Source organism: Balaenoptera borealis, assembly GCF_965194805.1.
Source record: "Balaenoptera borealis genome assembly, chromosome: 8".
Taxonomy (NCBI): domain Eukaryota; kingdom Metazoa; phylum Chordata; class Mammalia; order Artiodactyla; family Balaenopteridae; genus Balaenoptera; species Balaenoptera borealis.
Window position 1 is genome coordinate 86528524 of NC_138865.1, and position 19559 is coordinate 86548082.

The 19559-nt window shown below is 35.3% G+C and overlaps 1 protein-coding gene across 11 annotated transcripts in view; it reads right to left on the reverse strand.

Moving 5' to 3' along the window:
* Positions 1-367: 367 nt before the first annotated feature.
* Positions 368-19559, reverse strand: part of RNF38 (ring finger protein 38) — a 114044-nt gene continuing 94852 nt past the window's right edge. For all 11 annotated transcript variants that reach the window (XM_082402341.1, XM_082402338.1, XM_082402343.1 and 8 more), the window contains 8 exons: positions 16015-16182; positions 14625-14795; positions 12388-12549; positions 11790-11896; positions 10359-10443; positions 6904-7025; positions 5231-5330; positions 368-3797 (listed from right to left, as the gene is read on the reverse strand). In XM_082402341.1, the coding sequence (XP_082258467.1) occupies positions 3735-3797; positions 5231-5330; positions 6904-7025; positions 10359-10443; positions 11790-11896; positions 12388-12549; positions 14625-14795; positions 16015-16182 (978 nt within the window). In that variant the 3' untranslated portion in view covers positions 368-3734. The remainder of the gene's footprint in view (positions 3798-5230; positions 5331-6903; positions 7026-10358; positions 10444-11789; positions 11897-12387; positions 12550-14624; positions 14796-16014; positions 16183-19559) is intronic.

A 19559-nucleotide genomic window follows, 5' to 3' on the forward strand; every position in this document is an offset into this window, starting at 1 on the left:
TTTGTACTCTTATTTCCTACATCTTATAGTTGACATACACAGAAAGAAACCTAGCTACCCACTTATGTAACCTTACTGTTCAATAAGCTTATACACCATGTGTGCGCCTACACTCAAGCTATCCTCTTGGCCTTTGTAAAGATATAAATATGTACCGTATGAGTTACAATGCAAGTTGCTTTTATGTTTCTAAGTTGTTTATACACAAACACAGAAACAAAAATCTGAATTACTGCCTAAAAGTTAAATCTCCCTGCTAGTAGCTCAAGAGCTCTATCTTCCTGTGGGAATCCCTCTCTACACCCCTCCCTCCAAACATACACAACCCCTACCCTTCCCTAACACAGTAACACCAAACACAACTGAATGTTTTAAGTGTACATCATACATTTATTACCAACAACCCTCTCAACTCCAAAATTGGGCACAGGGATTAAAAATAAAAATTCATTGCACTACTTAGTAAAGCATTACTAGTAACTTTCATAAAAAATGTACAAACTTTGTTAAAAATTTATCAAGCCTTCAAATGATTTGGTTACAGATATTTATAATACGTACATTTAAAACTATATGTTAACTGATACAATGGAGTATGATTTGAGGAAATGACTCAGCAAATGATTCCAAAGATACACCCCTGTAAGCTTTCATAATCTGAAAGAAACAGCAAAATGAGGTAACCAAATGTACCAACAGGGGGAAAATAGCTTTCTAACAGGCCTAAAGATATCTGTGAAAAATATTCTCATAAGTGAGTTGGTAGATCTCTTTCAAAATGTTGTAAGAGGCCCAAATATAAGAATCTTAACAAATCACATTTCAGAGAGTGTATAAAATCTAAATATGCTTTCACGTTTTCCAGATTTTGCTCAAAAAAATTCAGGACAGAAAATCCTAATGAGATCTTGATACCTGGAGGCCTTGTTTTTTGTTTTGTTCTGTTTGGGGAAGAGGGGGCGCTAAAAACAAACAAACAAAGATGGTATTTCATGCATAGAAAAACAAAAAACACAGCAGAGTTAAGGTGGTAAAGCCAAAATTGTTTTAGGAGGAAAGAGGAAGAAGGCAACAAACCAACATCTGCCTGCTATCTGGTGCATCACCCAAGGTGTCAACAGCTGGGTATGAATCAACTGTTCTTTCTTTTCTGCTAGCCACAAAGTTGCTCACTGTGGCTAGTCTAAGCTGGTTCACAACACATGCATGTATGCTCCTAATATGCACTAACCACTTAATAAGCACGTCTGCACACATCCTTAAGAGCCCCATGCAAGGAAGACATTCCCAAAGACAGATCAGTCACGAGAGTGCAACAATTAATTCAGGATTTTACCAAAATAGACCCTGCTGCCTCCTAAATTGCCAACAACCTCTCAAAATTTTAATGGAAAAGGGGTATTAAGAATTCATCAGAGGGAGGGAAGAAAGAGCTACTTTTCCTAGTCATTAGTACAATGTGCCTTGTTAATTAGGTATCTATATAAATTAGAAAAAGTGCTTTACTTGCATGCTTCAATAAAATGAATACTGAGTGTAGTAGTGTTATGTTAGATCTGTACAGATATAAATTTTTTGCAGCTATATAAAAGAGTCTATGTATAAGATGGGCTTTTGCCATTTAAAACATGATTTCTTAATTAAAAAAAATAAAGATTAAACTATACGTGATTTGTAATGTAGCGGATTATTACGCCAATAATTTTGGTCTTTCACACACTTTATTCATCAGGAACAGGTGGAGGATATTCTAATGATTTAAAAGTAACGTGCATTTTACCACTGTTTAGATGTATTTCTGATGCACTGACAAATACAGGGGCAAACAGAAGGTACACAAAATCCTACTTGTATGACTAGATAGAGGCAACAGTGTCTGGAAAAGGGCAAAATTGTGCTTCTGTGTGAATTGACTTTACTGAACTCTAAGCTGTGATGAGCTTATAGAGTCTTCAAGGGAAGGCAAGTAGCACGGCAGTAACAAGTAGTTAACACTGAGTAGAAAACGGACACAGAGCCAACTGAAAGCTGAGTGAGGCTGGCAGCAAGTCATTACAGTCCCGACTGGAGTTGTGCAGCTTGTGCTACTGCAAACAGAGCAAGGACATCAACTGCAGGAAGAGGCAACGTTGACCACACTAGAAGAATGAGAGAGGAATCCAAACATTGCTGGAAAAATGATTTTAAACAATCTGAATTATGCTCAATGAACCTATTAAAAAAACCCACACAGCTATGTATTATTTTCAGATCAACTAAATGAAGGTCAATTCCTGTTTTACATCATTATTTTTTATACAAAAATCAAATCTTCATTTATACTGCAAGTATTCTGGACACCTGTTAAATTAATCTTTTTCTCATTCAAACAAAAATTAAAAAGAAAAGTAATAAAACATCAAAGCACATCAGGTCTAAAGAACTTGAGCTGTCACAGCACTTGATCCATCCTGGAAATGAGGATTTCGATGAGAAGCACATTTACTGAGGGGAAAAGAACTAGACAAGTTTCAGAACTGGAGCTTGGCAGAACAGAAATATAGTTTTCTTAAAACAATTTAGTTGCCTATGGGAGCTTGAACAAAGAACATATCAGAAGTCAAGCTGAGTTAACAGATTTTGTTCTGGTGGAAGTAGAGGAGGTGAGACTTCATGGGACCAGTGGTATTCTTAGAAATATATTACTCAAATATCTTCAGAATAGACTACAAATCTAAACATCAAAAAAAAAACAAAAACACAAGTACTTCCGGTAAGAAGCTTACTGGAAAGGTAAAGGAAAAACAAGAGAGTATCAACATTCAAATCATTGATTGAAATGCTAATATTGCTAATTGATGATGTATGATATTGCACCTTCTTTTTGGAAACAGCAAGTTGGAGATTTAAAAATTTCTTTTTCACAACAGAATCAAAATATCAGGTTCATGGAGTGAGAATCTGTTACACTTTTTTCCTTAAGTGACCCACTTGGGATCACCAACGAAGAGAAGGTGACAGCTGCCTGAAGCAAAGGAAGAAGGCTTTTCTCATTCCATTCATTGGGAGGGAAGGGGATGGAGTATTCAATGTTATAATTGATGCACCCTTAGCAATCAGTGTGCAACAGCAAACACAAGGGAAAAAACCAGTGTACAGTACTAGTGCTGTTTAAATAACACACCAGATTATACATTGCAGCATAATTAAAACTACACACACATTCTTGGTACATGCTGGTATATAGGATCTCATACACACTTGAGCTACCATGCCCTCACACAAGTAGTTTCACACATTCTCTCTCACACACACACAGATACATTTATCACCAAACAGTCATACGCTGCATTCATTTCCACTCACAGTTTCTGAAGGCTCTATATAAGGTAGATTGCTATATCATCTGGAGCTACCACTTTTTATAAAAGCACATGCTAAAAGATCACGTCCACTGTAATCTTGCAGCAACACTCGGAATGATCACACAAAAACCAGGGAATGTTAGTGCACACACAAAATTAAGCTAAAGAAAAAGTCTTTGGAGTTCCAATCACACGGTTAGTATAACAATCCCATAATTGTGAAGACTAATTGTAAGCTTTTATAGTTGATTAAGTCACACAGTGCAAAGAAAGGTCCATTGACCCTTTTGGTAAAGGGAGGGCTGGAAGCCACACAGATTAAGTTCAATGGATAGTCCATATATACATGTGATGAGGAACACCCAAATTAAATTTGTGCTCTTAGGTTGGTCATTCTGAATCCCGATGCACTTCTGAAGCATCAGCTCGGCAGATTGGGCAAGTACGATTTGCCTAAAACACAGAAGAGAAAACTTGTTTGAATTCTGACTTATAACAGTGAAACATATTAAAAGCAATAGAACTATTTTTACTTTCCACATAGTTTTTACATTCTTTGTTTCTTTAAGAAGGTACAAAGCAATCATTTAATCTTTTAAAATATACTCCACAAACCTCAAAAACAATAATAGCCTATGAATAATTTTTTAATAGGTCCGTGTCAACATACAGACAAAACTACCCATCACCAGTTTAGACAAATTTAATAACTGGCTTAAAACTCCATCTCAACAAATGGCACTACCATTGGCTGTGCTGCTAAAATCAGAAACATAAGCAACACCTGCTCTCTTACGTTCTACGAAGCATTTTTCATCAAATACTCTCATTTCTACATTATGATAGCTCTCAAATCAAGTACTCTTCTTTTCATCCAACTTCCTACTGTTTCTTCTCCATCTGGCCCAGAACATCCTTATTTCATCTCTCTGTCTCTCAGAAATTATCTCCTCTATTCCATTCTCCAAACTGTGGCCGTGATCTTTCTAAAACATATCCTCTCACACGTTTTCAGGATCAAGTCCAAACTCCCGCACACTTCACAGTGACTTTGCAATAAGCTGGCTCCTGGTTTTACCTCTGAACCCTTCTCTTCTCTTGCCTCTCTCCCTCACACTCTAGCCATCAGCCACATGGAACCCGTGTTTTTCTGGTCATTCTCTGTTCTCACATGTCAGGGCTATGCATATATAATAACCTCATTTTTCTAAAAAGTCTAGACTCTTTGCCTTCAGGATTCACTTTGGACTAAACTGGGTACCCTTAATCTGTGCTCACACAGAGGACTGATTCTATTTTATTTTAACTCATCTGTCTTCCTCACCAACCGTGAAGTTATCTAAGCCAGTATTATCATCTCCTACTCAGAATAATCTAAAACAAACAAACCATAAAGTTTACTAAATTATTTTACTTCATCACATTTTTATGCTACTATTATAAAAAATAGAAAATAAGAAGTCCCTGAAATAATTTTACCCTGGCATACTATTAGAATTTGTGCCTTTGGACTCCCCCCCACCCATATACACAAAGGAGAAAATGGTCAGAATTATGTAAAAGCACTAGAGGTTTATTTCTCATGTAAATCTCTGACAAAGAACCTCCAGTGAGGTCCCCTCTAAACTCTTAGAAGAAAGTTAGGACATACTGATTATCAAGGACAGAAAACCCATTTTCAGATTTTGCTCAATCACTCCCACGTTGATGACTGTAGTTCATTTCTACTGGTCTTTTCTCTTAATTTGCAGAAATCATACTGAAAGCTGTGTTTCAGTTTTGTCTCCTTAATCACCCTCCACCAAACCATAGACTTACTCTACATGAAACTATGATGAATAAGAAAGAAAATGCGATGTCATTCTCTTCAGATGCCATCATTTTACCTTAAGCCATTTGTCGACACACTTGGCATGGAACTCGTGGTTACAGGGTAAAACTCTAAGTAGCTGCCTTGACTCAAAATCACACATGCATACTACACACCTAAAATAAAGCAAAAAGATTGTTTAACCATAAAACCAAGTGGTTTCTATTTTGTTACAAATGTCGAAGCCTACAAAACCACTTACCAATCTCACTTATCAAAATATTTAAATTTTAAAACAAAATAATCTATCAATACCTCAAAAAAAGCATGATATTAAGAAATTTAGTAGGAGTGCTTTGTTTTACTGAGTGAGAGATCATCAAGAAAATTCCTGGCTTAACATCCAAGACAACTTTAATACTGAAGATACTATTATATTCAACAAATGGTGTTGGAACAGCCGGATACCCATATGCAAAAGAATGAAGTTGGACCCCTACCTCACACAATATACGAAAATTAACTAAAAAATGAAAAGCCTAAATGTAAAAGCTAAAAACTATTAAACGTTTAGAAGGAAACACAGGAGTAAATCTTCATGACCTTGGAATAGGCAATGGTTTCTTAGAGATGGTATCAAAAGCACAAGAAACACCAACCAGAAAACGCAGATAAACTGAACTTCATCCATTAAAAAAAAAGTGCTTCTAAAGATGTCAATCTATAAAGTGAAAAGACAACTAACTCACAGAATGGAAGATATTTTTGAAAATCATAAATCTTACAAGGACTTATATGTATAATATACAAATAACTTCTACAACTCAATAAAGACAACCCAATTAAAAAAATGGACAAAGAATGTGAATACACATTTCTCTAAAGATATATAAGTGGTCAATATATAAATGGTCAATAAGTATAGTAAAAGAGCTCAACATCACTAGCCATCTGGGAAATGGAAATCAAAACCTCAGTGAGATACCACTTCACTCCCACTAGGATGGCTAGAATCAAAAGACAGAGAGTAACAAGCGTTGGTGAGGATGTGGAAAAACTGAAAACTTCTATACACTGCTGGTGGGAATGTAAAATGGTATAGCCAATTAGGAATGAAGTGATACAGTAAGGGGCTGAGCCAGGGTTTAGAGGGTTGGGGAGAAATGGGGAGTGGTTACTAATAGATGAGGTTTCTATTGGGGGTGATGAAAGTGGTGTAAACTTGATTGTGATGATGCAAATCAAATTCAGAGTTGCAAAATTCTATGAATATACTAAAAACCACTGGATTATACACTTTAAATGTGAATTGTATCTCGCAGAGTTGCTATTAAAAAAGATACTATAATAAGGAGAATCTTCAGGTAAAACCCTCAAATTTTACAGGTATGAAACTTTTCAATCTAATATAATTCTAGTGTTTGAATTTAAAACCTTAAGATTTCTAGGCCACCTAAAAATCCAGAACAACACTGTCCAATAGAACTTTCTCAGGTTACAGAAATGTTCTACATCTACATCTTCTGATATAGCATCACTAGCTAGTGCAACTAAAATTTTTAACTTTTATTTTATTTAATTTAAATAGCCCCACGTGACTAGCAGCTATCTTACTGGACAGCATAGGCCTAGAGTATGAAATAGTCACTACTTATCTTTATCAAGTTATCTTTGACTTCCAAGCTTTTATTTCACAAAAAGGTGGAAAAGGAAATTTAACACAGAATGAGGTCAGAAAAATATACTTACAAAGTCTGTTCTGACTGGTGGTTGTTAGGATTGAACCGGTAAGAAGGAAGTTGTTCAATATCTGCTTTAGTTAGTCCTCGAGGCTTGGCCTCTCCCAGTCGCTCTGCTAGGTTTAACAGGGCCTACAGAGGGAAAGAGAGACGTAGCTGCATTTTTCTTTAAATTTTATATTCCAATATATATTTTTTTAAACTACCTTTATTACGGAAAAATTTTAAATACATACAGAAGTAGAGAAATAGTATAAAGAAATTACTTCCATATGCCCATTACCCAGGCTCAACAATTCACAGCTAATTTATTTCATCTTTTACTGTCCACTCCTAAACCCCAGATTATTTTTGAAAGAAAACTAAAACATGGTATTTCATTGGTGAAATAGTTCTGTTTGTTATCTTTAAGACAGTCTGTCAACCTCAGCATTTTGGACATTTGGGGCTGGATAAAATTTTGTGGGAGGTTTTTCTGTGCACTGTAGGATGTTTAGCAGTAACACTGGCCTCTACAAAAATATCTCCAGATGTTGCTAAATAGCCTCTAAGGGATAAAACTGTCCCCAGGTTGAGAACCACCACCAATCTAAAAACTAAAACACTTTTTACAAGAATATAATCACACTAACTTCATCACACCCCCAGAATTAGTAATTCCTTAATTATCAAGTATCTCTGATTTTTTCAATTATTTTCAAAACACTTTTTGAAATAGTTTGTTCAAATTAGGATCCAAATAAATCCATGTTACCACTGCTTGACGTCTCAAGTATCTTTTTTTACTCTTTTATTTGTTAAAGAAACCAGGTCAATGGCCTGTAGAAATTCGCAGTCTGAATTTTGCTGACTGAACCTCCCCATCCCTGACTCGTGTGGTTTAATAACGTTCCTTCCTTGTCCCCTGTACTTCCTATAAATTGGAAGATTTTACTATTTCCATCGTAAGGCTCAGCATGTCTAGTTGTTATGTTAGTTAGCACTGATGGAACACTGCCTAGATCCATTAATTCATTAAAGATGGCAAAACGATAATATTCTATCACTCTTTCTTCATTAGATGAAATACTTCTACACTGATCAGCTGCCTCATATTAAACTATACTCAGTAGTTTAATTTATATAAAATAGGCAGGATAAGACCAATGAGTTTATTTTTTCTTTTATTTTTTCTTTTATTTTTTGAAGTATCACTTATGAATTCATGGATTTTAACACAGTTGATACGTTTCAACACATTGCAGCTATTATGCTTGATTTTACACTAGTACCTCCTTTCTCCCAGTTTTCAAGGGTTCTAATTGCTCATTTGCTTTATCCTACAATCAGGCAGCCATGTGCATGCTGCTTCCCCTCGTTTTTATTTTTTTAAGGCTGCCACAGGGTTAAGAGAATAGGTAACAAAGAAATAATGATGGACAATGAGAGGAATAAATTTAATTTCCCATAATATCAATAATCAATGCTGTGATAACTGTGTGTTTTAACATGATGCCGCTGCAACACTGCTTTTGGTACAGCTTTATTTGGAGAATTGTGTCATCTAAATAAATTGCTCCCCCTTCCCCATGCATGCCCCTAAGTCCTTCTAAATGCTAGTAGATGGTAATTTGTTAAATTTAATTGATGCTGATTACAATTAGCCATAAAGTTTATGATAGAGGTGATATATCTTTTACACCTATATTTTATATTCTATAGGACACTTACGTCAAGTAATATAATTTATGACCATTATTTTAAGCCCTTATTGGATGGAGAATGTAATGATAATTGAGCCCTCAACAAACCTACATGATCTGAAAGCAAGACAACTGAAGGCAGGACATGATTAGTATGTATTGTTTTATAAGACCTATGAGATCAAAAAGGAGGGAGAGACTCACATAGACCTGGGAATGGGCTAGAAATGCCTTTAACAGAGGTAGCAGGTTTTTAACTGGTTCTTGAAAGATGGCCATGTGCAGGAAGGGGGAAAAGTTCTTAAGCAGAAGAATCAAGGGGAATAAAGGCACTGAAGCAAGGATGTATAGCGCAGACTCAAAAAATGGTGAGTACTCTGGACTAGGGTGTGTTGTAGGCATGTATACTATGAGACAAAACCAGAAAAGCACACAAGACTATTGGCTGGATTAAAGTATGCCTTTGCAGAAGATTAAACATAGTCAACCCAAAATACAATTTAGAAAGGGACTCCTGGGACTTCCCTGGCAGTCCAGTGGTTAAGACTCCGCGCTTCCACTGCAGGGGCTCAGGTTTGATCCCTGGTCAGGGAACTAAGATCCCGTTGCCACATGGCGGGGCCAAAAGATAAAAATTAAAATTAAAAAAAAAAAGGTACTCTAATGCCAAACACAAAATATTTTTCTTATACTAGGATGGTATCACTGTTTTTTTTTCATTGATACATATATGATTTGTTTAACAAAGAGCTGTCCTTTTCAGCAACATGACTTATGACTTAATTTTAATACAGAATGCCTGAAGGATAACCAACTCCTTTTCTTACTACTCTGTACAAAACTAGCATAAACAGTGTAGAAACAGGAAATTATTATAGTCCCTTTCTCAAGAAATCTGAGAATGCAATCCAAAGGACACTGCAGTGTGACTGTATATGCAGAAAGTAACATAATGGCATTTTATAAGGATATAGATAGCATTTGGCCTGATCTCTTCCACATGCATTAAAAAAAAAAAAAAAAAAAAAGGTGCTGCAAGACTGTGTTTGCGTATGTGTGTCTTTCCTCCCTGTTCCCAGGTTCAATTCACCTAAAAAAATGAACAACAAAAAAAAACCCTGTTCCAGTATTCATATTGCATAGAGACTCATAAATAGAGTGAGGCTGGGGTAAGGCAGTACCAAAACAAAGTCACATAGTCACTCATATTCAACATTTCCAAATCCAAATGTGCCTTCCAACCCTTAAACTGTCTGTCCTATTCCTAACCTCAAACAATATAACAATGTCAACATTGTCTATTTGCCCCATCATCTTTGAGTTTGCCTTCTGCACAAGCTATTGTAGTCCTTTTGCAAAGCATCTTCTCTTGCAACTTTCCCACTCACAACCCTGACACTACCACAAACCATTCAATGATCAAATCCTGTTGATTCTAGTGTTAAAATGTCTTTCAAGATGTACTCTTTTCTATTTGCAGTTCCCATAGTCCAGAACTTGCATGGTTTCAGAACATCCACTCATAATTCACCATTTTCTCATTTACATTCTTTCACAGGAATTGTATGTAATTCTAATAGAGCACCAAAGTCTATCTTGTTATCATAACTGTGTGGTACATGCTGAAATATCTTTAAGGATGAACAGTATTTTTGACACATTTGTATCTTGAAATATACAATGGATTTACCTAATAAATGTTTAATTAGATCAATGAGTTGAGTAGCACAATATTTTTATGCATACAAAATTCCCCAAATTAATTCACATTTCACCTACTAACCTCGTAATTTTCTACTTCTCCATCTTCCACATCCAATTCAAAACTGAAAGTTGGGCCCACTGCAGGTGGCACTGGAAGCATTGATCTGCAATGAAAATAAGCAACACAAGCACTGATAATGCATTAATACATTATTTCAATGAACAGGATGAGAAGAACAAGGCCAGTGCTAAATGGATAAAGAATGGTCAGTGTTGATCAGTGACAACCTTTTAAAGAAACTGACTTCACTAGTAATAAACAATTAAAAACTGACATTAAAAAAATACCATTCACAACAGCATAAAAAAACATGAAACATTATGGATGAATTTAACTAAACATGTGCAAGACCTGTATAATATAAACTGTAAAAATACTGCTAGGATAAATTTTAAAAGATGAATAGAGAAATATACCATATAAGTAGGCCAGAAGACTCAATACTATTAAAGACGTCAATTCTCTTCCAAAACTCACCTACAGATTTCATGTAATCCCTACCCAAATCCCAGCTTTTTTAAAGTATAAACTGATTGCTGATTTTAAAATTTATATGGACATGCAAAAGACTTTAAATAAAATCAGTTTAAGAACGAAGTTGGGAGACTTATACCATCTGATTTTAAGACTTACAATAAAGCTACACAGTTATCGAAATAGTATGATATAGGCACATGGCCCTCTGGTATAGAGACAACATTCCCCAGCCTTCCTAGAAGGTAGTTACAGACATGAGACTAAATTCTGGCCAATGGGATGTAGGCAGGAGTCATACACGCAACTTCTAGGAAGTATCCTTGGAAGGAGGCAGGTAGGCAGAGAGATCCATCTTCATTTTTGCTAGCTGGAATGTGGATGTAATGGCTAGAGCCTGAGGAGTCATCTTATATCATGCAGAGGAAGCCATAAAATTTTGAAGATAGTAGAACCATTCCTCAGGGTTACGGAGCTAACAAACCATGTTTGAACTGCCTACTTCTAGACTTTAATTACATGAGAAAGAAATAAAGAACTGTCATATTTAAGTCATGGGTGTTTCTGTTACAAACTTAATCCTAGAAGAGTATTTCTAAGGCACAAATACAACTTCTTTCTCCCTCTTCCTCTGAGAGTAGTAGCAGCATCAAATGCTAGATAACCAAAAGAAGGTAGCAAGTGATGCCAGCTGTAAAAGATGCAAAAAATTTAAACTTCTCTATCTTTTGATTTGTTAAACCTATCTTCTGGCTCACAAATTTCTCCCCCACGCCCCCCAACTTCTACCTTGTCCTTGCTCTTTCTTTCACCCTTAAATGGTCCCCCCCACCCCAACCTCTTAACATTAAATAAAAACAAGTATCTAACACACTCTAAATTAAATATATACTACACAGAAATATTCATAAAGGAAAGAGAATCTCAAGGATGTCAAAATTCAGAACTCATTAAAATAAGAAAGACAGAACTTACAACACATATGGCAGTAAGCTGGGATGATAAGGGGGAGGTGGTATTGGCTGCTGGGATCGATATCTACTACGTCCTGTGAGCCTCCGAGGCATAAATGGAGGATAAGACTGTAGAGAAAAAAATGGTAAAACAATTTAAGATCATTCTACGTTCACAAGTTTTTAAGCTGTCGAATAGTCTCTTCTTTTTTAAAAACCTAGGAAGTTATTTACTGTTCAAGTGGTATTTAATATTTCTTAAATGTTAACATAGATGCGACAGCTTGTTTAAAACATACACTTAGGTGTACTAAATATAATTTTCCAACTGACTGCAAGAATACATTTAAAACTCTAAACATGTAGAGTTATACTGAAACAGAACTCGAGGGGCTTCCCTGGTTGTCCAGTGGTTAAGACTTCGCGCTCCCAATGCAGGGGGCCTGGGTTCCATCCCTTGTCAGGGAACTAGATCCCACGTGCCACAACTAAAGATCCCGCATGCTGCAACTAAGACCTGGCGCAGCCAAATAAATAAATAAATATTAAAAAAAAAAAAAGAAACAGAACTCAAAACAAGTAATCAAGTAATAAATTAATAACAATGAATGAAAACTTACTACTCCAAAGGAAACCTCCTGATGCAAAGGATCATGTGTTAAGAACTGCAAAGGAGCTGATGGAGGCAATGTTGGGGGATGGGCTGATGGCGGGTAAGTAAAACCTCCTACAGGAAGATGTTCTCCTAAGAGTTCCACTTCGTTTTCTATCCTTTGCAGAGGCTGAGGGGTGGGAAAAAGCAAACTAATATACTTCCAATATTTAGACAGATTGTGCTTTATAACAACAAAAATCAAAAACCCCAAAAGACATCTTTAAGGTCATGCATTTCTTGATGTTTACATCAGTCTAAATTCATACATGTGGACATATAGCCTATAGTAAAATCTTACTGCCTTTAACTGAATTTCAGTAAGAAAATCTCTCAAACATGTTATTAAACATTTCCACTATCCATTAAAGGATACATTTCTTTCACTATTTGAACGTTCTCTAAAAAATGATAGAAGGAAAGACAAAAAGTCATGTAGTAAGCCAATTATCTGAAAGTTAAAATTACTTTAGTCATGGCACACTGACCTACATCAGATTTTCAGACACAACCTTTAACAGATGAAATCAAACACAGTACATATTGCAAATGAGAACTAAATAAGGCTAAATGGAATAGAACACAGCAGGCTGTACACTATAGTAGAAAGCTTACAGGCTTTGGCATTAGACAAACTCTTGGTGCTGCAACTAATGAGCCATGTGGCTTTTATATAAATTACTTAATCTGAACCTCAATACTGTCATCTATAGAACTGATATGTTCACAGCCTACTTCAAAAGTGTGTTGTGAACACTGAGACAATGCTCAAAAAGCACACAGTGCTATGCAAAGCACATTTGCTATAGATTTGCTTATTCTGGACATTTCATATATGTGGAATCACACAGTATGTGCCCTTGTATCTGGCTCCTTTCAAGTATGTGCCCTTGTATCTGGCTCCTTTCAAGTATGTGCCCTTGTATCTGGCTCCTTTCACTTAGCATAATGTTTTCAAGGTTCATCCATCTTGTGTTTGTGTAGTTTGTGTATCAGTACTTCATTCCTTTTTATAGTTGAATAATAATCAACTGTATAGATATGCCATGCTTTATCCATTCATCAGTTAATGGACTTTTGGACTGTTTCCACTTTTTGGCTATTAGGACATTTTGGGGATAATGTTTTCATTTTGATTCTCCTGGGAACATATATTCTTAAATGTTAGTCTAACTTCTTTCCACAGTTAGAAAATGGCAACACAGTATTCAAATACAAGTAACTGCTAACACTTTACTTTGGAAGCTTATGTATGCTTGTATGATGGTTAAATTTAGTTTTAACCTTGAATTCCCAGGTATGGGAAAAGCTTCCTAAGGAACATCCTGGCATGAATCCTGTCCTGATTCTAATAAAAGATTTTTTGGTAGGAGTAACTTGAACTTTTCAGATTAGCCAGGTAACCTCACCTCTCACCTCTGCCTGAGACCAAGCATGGTGCATAAACCCTAAGTAAAGGATGGTCAGGCTCTGCTAGAGTGACCGTCAAGCTGCTTTCACAGGGCCAACCATTTCCACTCCAGTTCCACTCTAACCATTTCTATATGTTCTTTTCCCCTGTTCTCCCTTAATGCCTGATGGTTCAAATGTTCAACTTGGCCTGTCCAAAAAAACAATGGGGTCTTCTTCCTGTGTCCTTCCTTCCACTGATACAGTGCTTACCTCTTCCAGCCCCGTGAAATAATATGCCTCTCAGCTATATTCCAGCCCCAGGACAGAGTTAACTATATTAATAGACTATCTCATCTACTTTTCATCAAAACACAGTAGAAAACCAGCCTTTGGAAAAAACAATTGCAGTTCAAAGGATTACTTTACTTGCCTAAATGAATATAAATATTATTCTAACAAGTATAAATAATTTTATAATATTTTCATTTTCCATTTTAGAAACACATGAAAGGAAAAACCAGACTGTATTTTTTTTTAGATTTACTACCCAAAGGACTGCAGATACGAAAGGACAAATATGATTAGGTAAGTAACATATAAAATAACTAGAAAAACTTAAGAAGCCAAGATAATTCTAGGTAAATTATATCTATATATATTTGTATCAGTGGGGATTCCTTAATTCTTTTAAGAACCAGAGAAGTGCCTAAGTTATAATTTTTAAATGGTAACAACTTACATCTACTGAATTAATCTGTCTTTTAGGTCTAAACATTCTGTGAAAGTTAAAGATATAAGAGTAGAGATACCTACCGATCGTGACTGCTGTGTTTGAAAAGGGACAAACTGGCCTGGAGGTGGCAAATGAGGAGGATGATGGGGAGAAAGGTGAGGAGGATGTAAAAGAAATGGATCGCTAGAAATAAGGGGTGGAAACGCAGCGTATGGTACTGGTAAGTGCTGAACTGAACACGCTTGAAGCATCTGTAAGAGAAATCATTATTTTTTGTTAAAAGTATTAGAATATATAATTAATTTTTAAAAAACCGATACAGTGAGATTGAAATGCTATTGCCATATCCCTCCCAAAAATCATACCAAAATGTTTTAATAGCCTATATTAACAATGAAATACTAGTGTATTTTTGCATCTGTTAGTAAAATAATGGTAACTAGTAGTTATTCTGGATCTTATATAGTTCTTATAAATCAGTCAAAACACCTACCTTTTACTTAAGCTTTTGTAACACCTATGAAATGGAGGGAAAGTGCTGCAAAGAAGAGGAATCTCTTTCCACTTGGTTTAAAATATAGCAGATATTACTACTTTCCAAGAAGCTCTCCTTTTCAATCTTGTAGATTTTTTTATTTCTAGAGCCCAACTCACAACTAAATGCTTTATGGTCTCTCAATATTTTAGTCTGCTAATTTAGAACACTGGTTCTACAATCTATTACTGAGAAACCAAGCATGGGTAAATTAATCTGTTAAATTGGTGTTGGTGTTTGTATGTATGTGTTTGTTTTAATCTCAAATTCAAACAGGGATATTAGGATTATATTAAGATTTAGCAAAGTGATTTACTTTGAAGACATTATTGACCTTCAGCAAGTCATTTAAATCCTCTGGTTTTCAGCAACCTCATTTTTGAAATAAGGAGGCTAGACTGGGGGCTGGTAAAGGATAAAGCATAGCTTGTAAGAGGCAGAAAGAAGTGAGCGTGAACCCCCGTTTTCTCAAGCTAATTTTCTCTCTGATACTAAGCAAGTCATTTTCAGTTTCATCAGGCTTCCTATAGTGAGGAATAAGTAAGACCAAGTATTCAAAGTGCCTGTTAAAACCCAGTAAGTGCTGAGACTATTAATGTTGATCACTAAAGTCTCTGAGACTTTATTACTAACCATTCCAATATCCTATGTTAAAACCCCAAGCCCAATCTTTATCAAGGTTTAATTATAAAGTGCTGATATGTGAGGAACATGCTTTGACCTTCAAAGGATATTAAAATATGTGTAATTTAATTAATGTAAAAACATATCAAGTTTTAAAGCTAATTTTATTAAACTGTTACTGTACAGGTGCTATTGAGATTTCTGTTGCAATAAAATTGCCTTTTTTACTTGAAAGTGAAAAGGTACAAGTCTCTCAGGTTTTGCTTATATAACACATTTAGCCACTCTACAGAAAGACTGCACAGACTTACTGGAGGAGGCACACTACAGACAGGGAGGTGCTGTCCACTGAAAACCACAGAGCATCCTGGGACCTGCTGTGTACTGCAAGCAGGGATGTGCTGGCCTGTGCAGAGGGGAATCCCATGTGGTGCCACTGTTGTTACTGTGTAAGAAACAGGAACAGTGCCCTGATGGAGCTATTAGGAAAGAAAAACAGAACATTAGAACTTATAACTGTTTGGATAAAACATCAACTATTAAAAATTAAGATCTGGGCATTTATTGATTCTCCTCTTCACTGCACATATTTTCACAATGTACTACAGTTTCAACCAAAATATTCTCGTCAAAAGAAAAAAAAGGTGACTGTTTCAAGAGTACTATATGATACCCAGTGACCTGGGTCTAAAGTCTTCCCTCAAAAAGACTTAAAAAGTCCAGGAGAATAATGAATTGCTATATTAACTCTTCTAGCCTGCTCTAAAGAGCAGAAAACTTTTCTAAAGAGGACATTTGGAAAAATGAAACATATCTTCTAATAACCTGGTCACATTCAACAGAAAAAAAAACTTTTAATTGCAACTAGTGAAACAATGTAAAGTATTGATAGTATTTTTAAAAAGTTAAATAATTTCCTTCTCTCCTGGCCAGTTTTATTCCCACCCTACCTATCTGGAAGAAATCAATATTAATAATGTGTTCTCCCACATCATTCTCCATGAGTATATAAACATATGCGAGCATGATTACCCATTAACTATTGTCATGTTTGGTTTTGTTCTTAACAGAAATGAGATATTACCCTGCAACTTACTTTTTTCAATTAATATTGTAGATATCTCTTCAAGGAAATTGAAAGCAATTCATTCTTTTTGACACTAACAAGATATTTCAAGTACACTCATCACTTTAACACAGTCCTATCATTTATATACTAATGGACATTCAAGTTGTATTCACTCTTTTTACCAATTCAAATACAACCATAAAAAATGTCACTGAACATATATCCTTACATATTAGTTTCATTTATTTCATAGGGGTGACTGGGTAAAGGGGTGAATGTATTTTAAACTTTAGCAAAAGTCTGGATGGATTAAGTCACAATCCCAACAGTAACAATAGGACTCCCAGCACCTCCATTCCAGGTAGATGCATTTGCATTACAAGCATGCTTACCTACTAGAAGAATGGGGGAGGTTAAAAAAACAGTATCACAACCGGCTTCCTTTAAATTTGCATTTCTCTGATTAGAAAGGTTGAACATCTTTTAATATGTTTATTAACCATTACAGATTTATGTAAATAATCTATATCCTCTGCTCACTGCCCACTTTCTACAAGGCTGTTCATTAACATTATAGTTTGGCTTTCTAATTAGAGATATGTGTAACAAAAATATTTTCCCAGTCTATGTTTTATCTTCTGTTAAACCCTTTGTTTAATGGTAAATAAACCCTCCCTTTTCCTCTAAACTGAAATACATCTTTTTTCCGTCAATAACTTCCCAAACATACCTGGATCTATTTTCTGCCAAATTTGTGCTGTGTCAATTCTAGTATCTTATTAGAAAAGTTAGTATCTAGTAAGACAAATTCTTTTCATTACCATACTTTCTTTTCATTTTACTTTTGGGCCATTTTCACACATTTATTCTTATGTAAATAACCTCAAGTAATTTTATCCAGTTTCAAAACCCACTGGAATCCTAATTTGTATTAATTGTATTAAATGTTATTTTACAAAGGACATAATTTTATACTACAGCTTTTCATTGGAATATCATGTCATTACATGTTCAATACTACAGTACTGTACCTTCAAGAAATTAGCTTTCTTCATAAAGATTATATTATTCTTATTAAATTTATTCCTCAAAATTCTTTTTTAAGTTTGTAGACTTTGTTATATTGCTGATAGGTTATTTTTCTCTATTTCCATGTCAAATTGCCTTTTTTCTTCTTTCTTTTTCTTTTTTGGCCATACCACGCAGCATGCGGGATCTTAGTCCCCCGACCAGGGATCAAACACTTGTCCCCTGCAGTGGAAGCTCCGAGTCTTAACCACTGGATCGCCAGGGAAGTCCCCACGTCAAATTGGTTAAGTGCTAGTAATGAGAAAAGTTACTAATTTTATGTTTCTCGAATCTAACAACGTTATCCAATTTTTTAATTCTAGTACTTTTAAAAATTAGAATCTCCTTTTCTATGTATACAACTATATTTGCTAAGACTCAACACAATTATTTACTCTTGTCTTTCTGCATTACTAATGAAGAACCTTCAAAAATGATGCTCACAGGCACCTTAGATCTGATTTTAATGGATATGTATACAAAATTTTTTTTAATGTTCTGGATTCTAGTCCTTTCTCAGAAATAGTATTGTGAATATTTTCTTCCAGACAGTGGCTTGCTTTTTCACCTTTAAAATACTGTCTTTTGGATGAGCAGAAATTTTTTATTTTAATGAAATCCAGTATGTTGGTGTTTTATCAAGCAGCTAGTACTTTATATATCCTGTTTAAGAAATCTTTGCCTACCTTATGAAGACATCTCTTTTATTTTCTTTATCTTTCACATTTAAATCTAGAAACCAACTTTATTTTTGTGTACTATATGAAGTAGAAGCCAAGGTTCAAATTTATCCACATAGATATCCAGTTGTTTCCACACCATTACTGAAAAAGACCGTCCTTTCTCTCCTGGAATTCCCTTGGCATTTTTGCCAAAAATTAAGTGACCAAAATATATGTCTAAGTCTATTTCTCACAATGAACACAAGTTCTTTAATTTATCAACAGTTCTCTGTATAGTTAGTGCTTTTCCTATGTCTTAAAGAAAGCCTTCCCTACTTAAGGTCATGAAGCCATTCCCATTTTACTTTCTTAAAAGCTTATATTGCCATTAACATTTACGTCTTTAATCTACCTGGAACTGACATTTGTGGATGGTATCAGATAAAGGATCCAGTTTCATGTTTTCATTTGGATATCTAATTGTCCCAGCATCATTTATTAAAAATTCTGTCTTCTCCCAACTCATCTGCAGTTATATATCACATATAAAGTATTCTTAAACCTGTTAGTTTATCTCTGGGCTTTATATTCTATTTCACTAGCATATTTAACTTTTCTGGCAAAAATACCTTCATACAGCTTTATAATTAGTCCTAATAATTGGAAGAGCTACTCTACCCACCTTGTTCTACTTCAGAATTATACACCAGAGGTTCTCTTAATTGTAGTGTGCATTAGAATCACCTGGGTTAAACGAGATTGCTGGATCCCTTACCTAGTAAGTCTATTGTATAGTCTGAGAATTTGCATTTTTAACAAATGTCTAGGTGATGCTGCTGCTGCTGATCAGCTGATCCAAGACATACTTTGAGGACCAAGTGGCCTTAGAGATCCTAGACCAGAGCATTAGTTGGCCAACTATTTCATAAAGGGCCAGAAAAGTAAATACTTTAAGCTTGTGGGCCATCCTGGTCCCTGCAAAAAGCAGCCACAAATGACAGATAAATAAATAAGCATAGTTGTATTCCAATAAAACTCTACAAAAACAGCCAGCAAT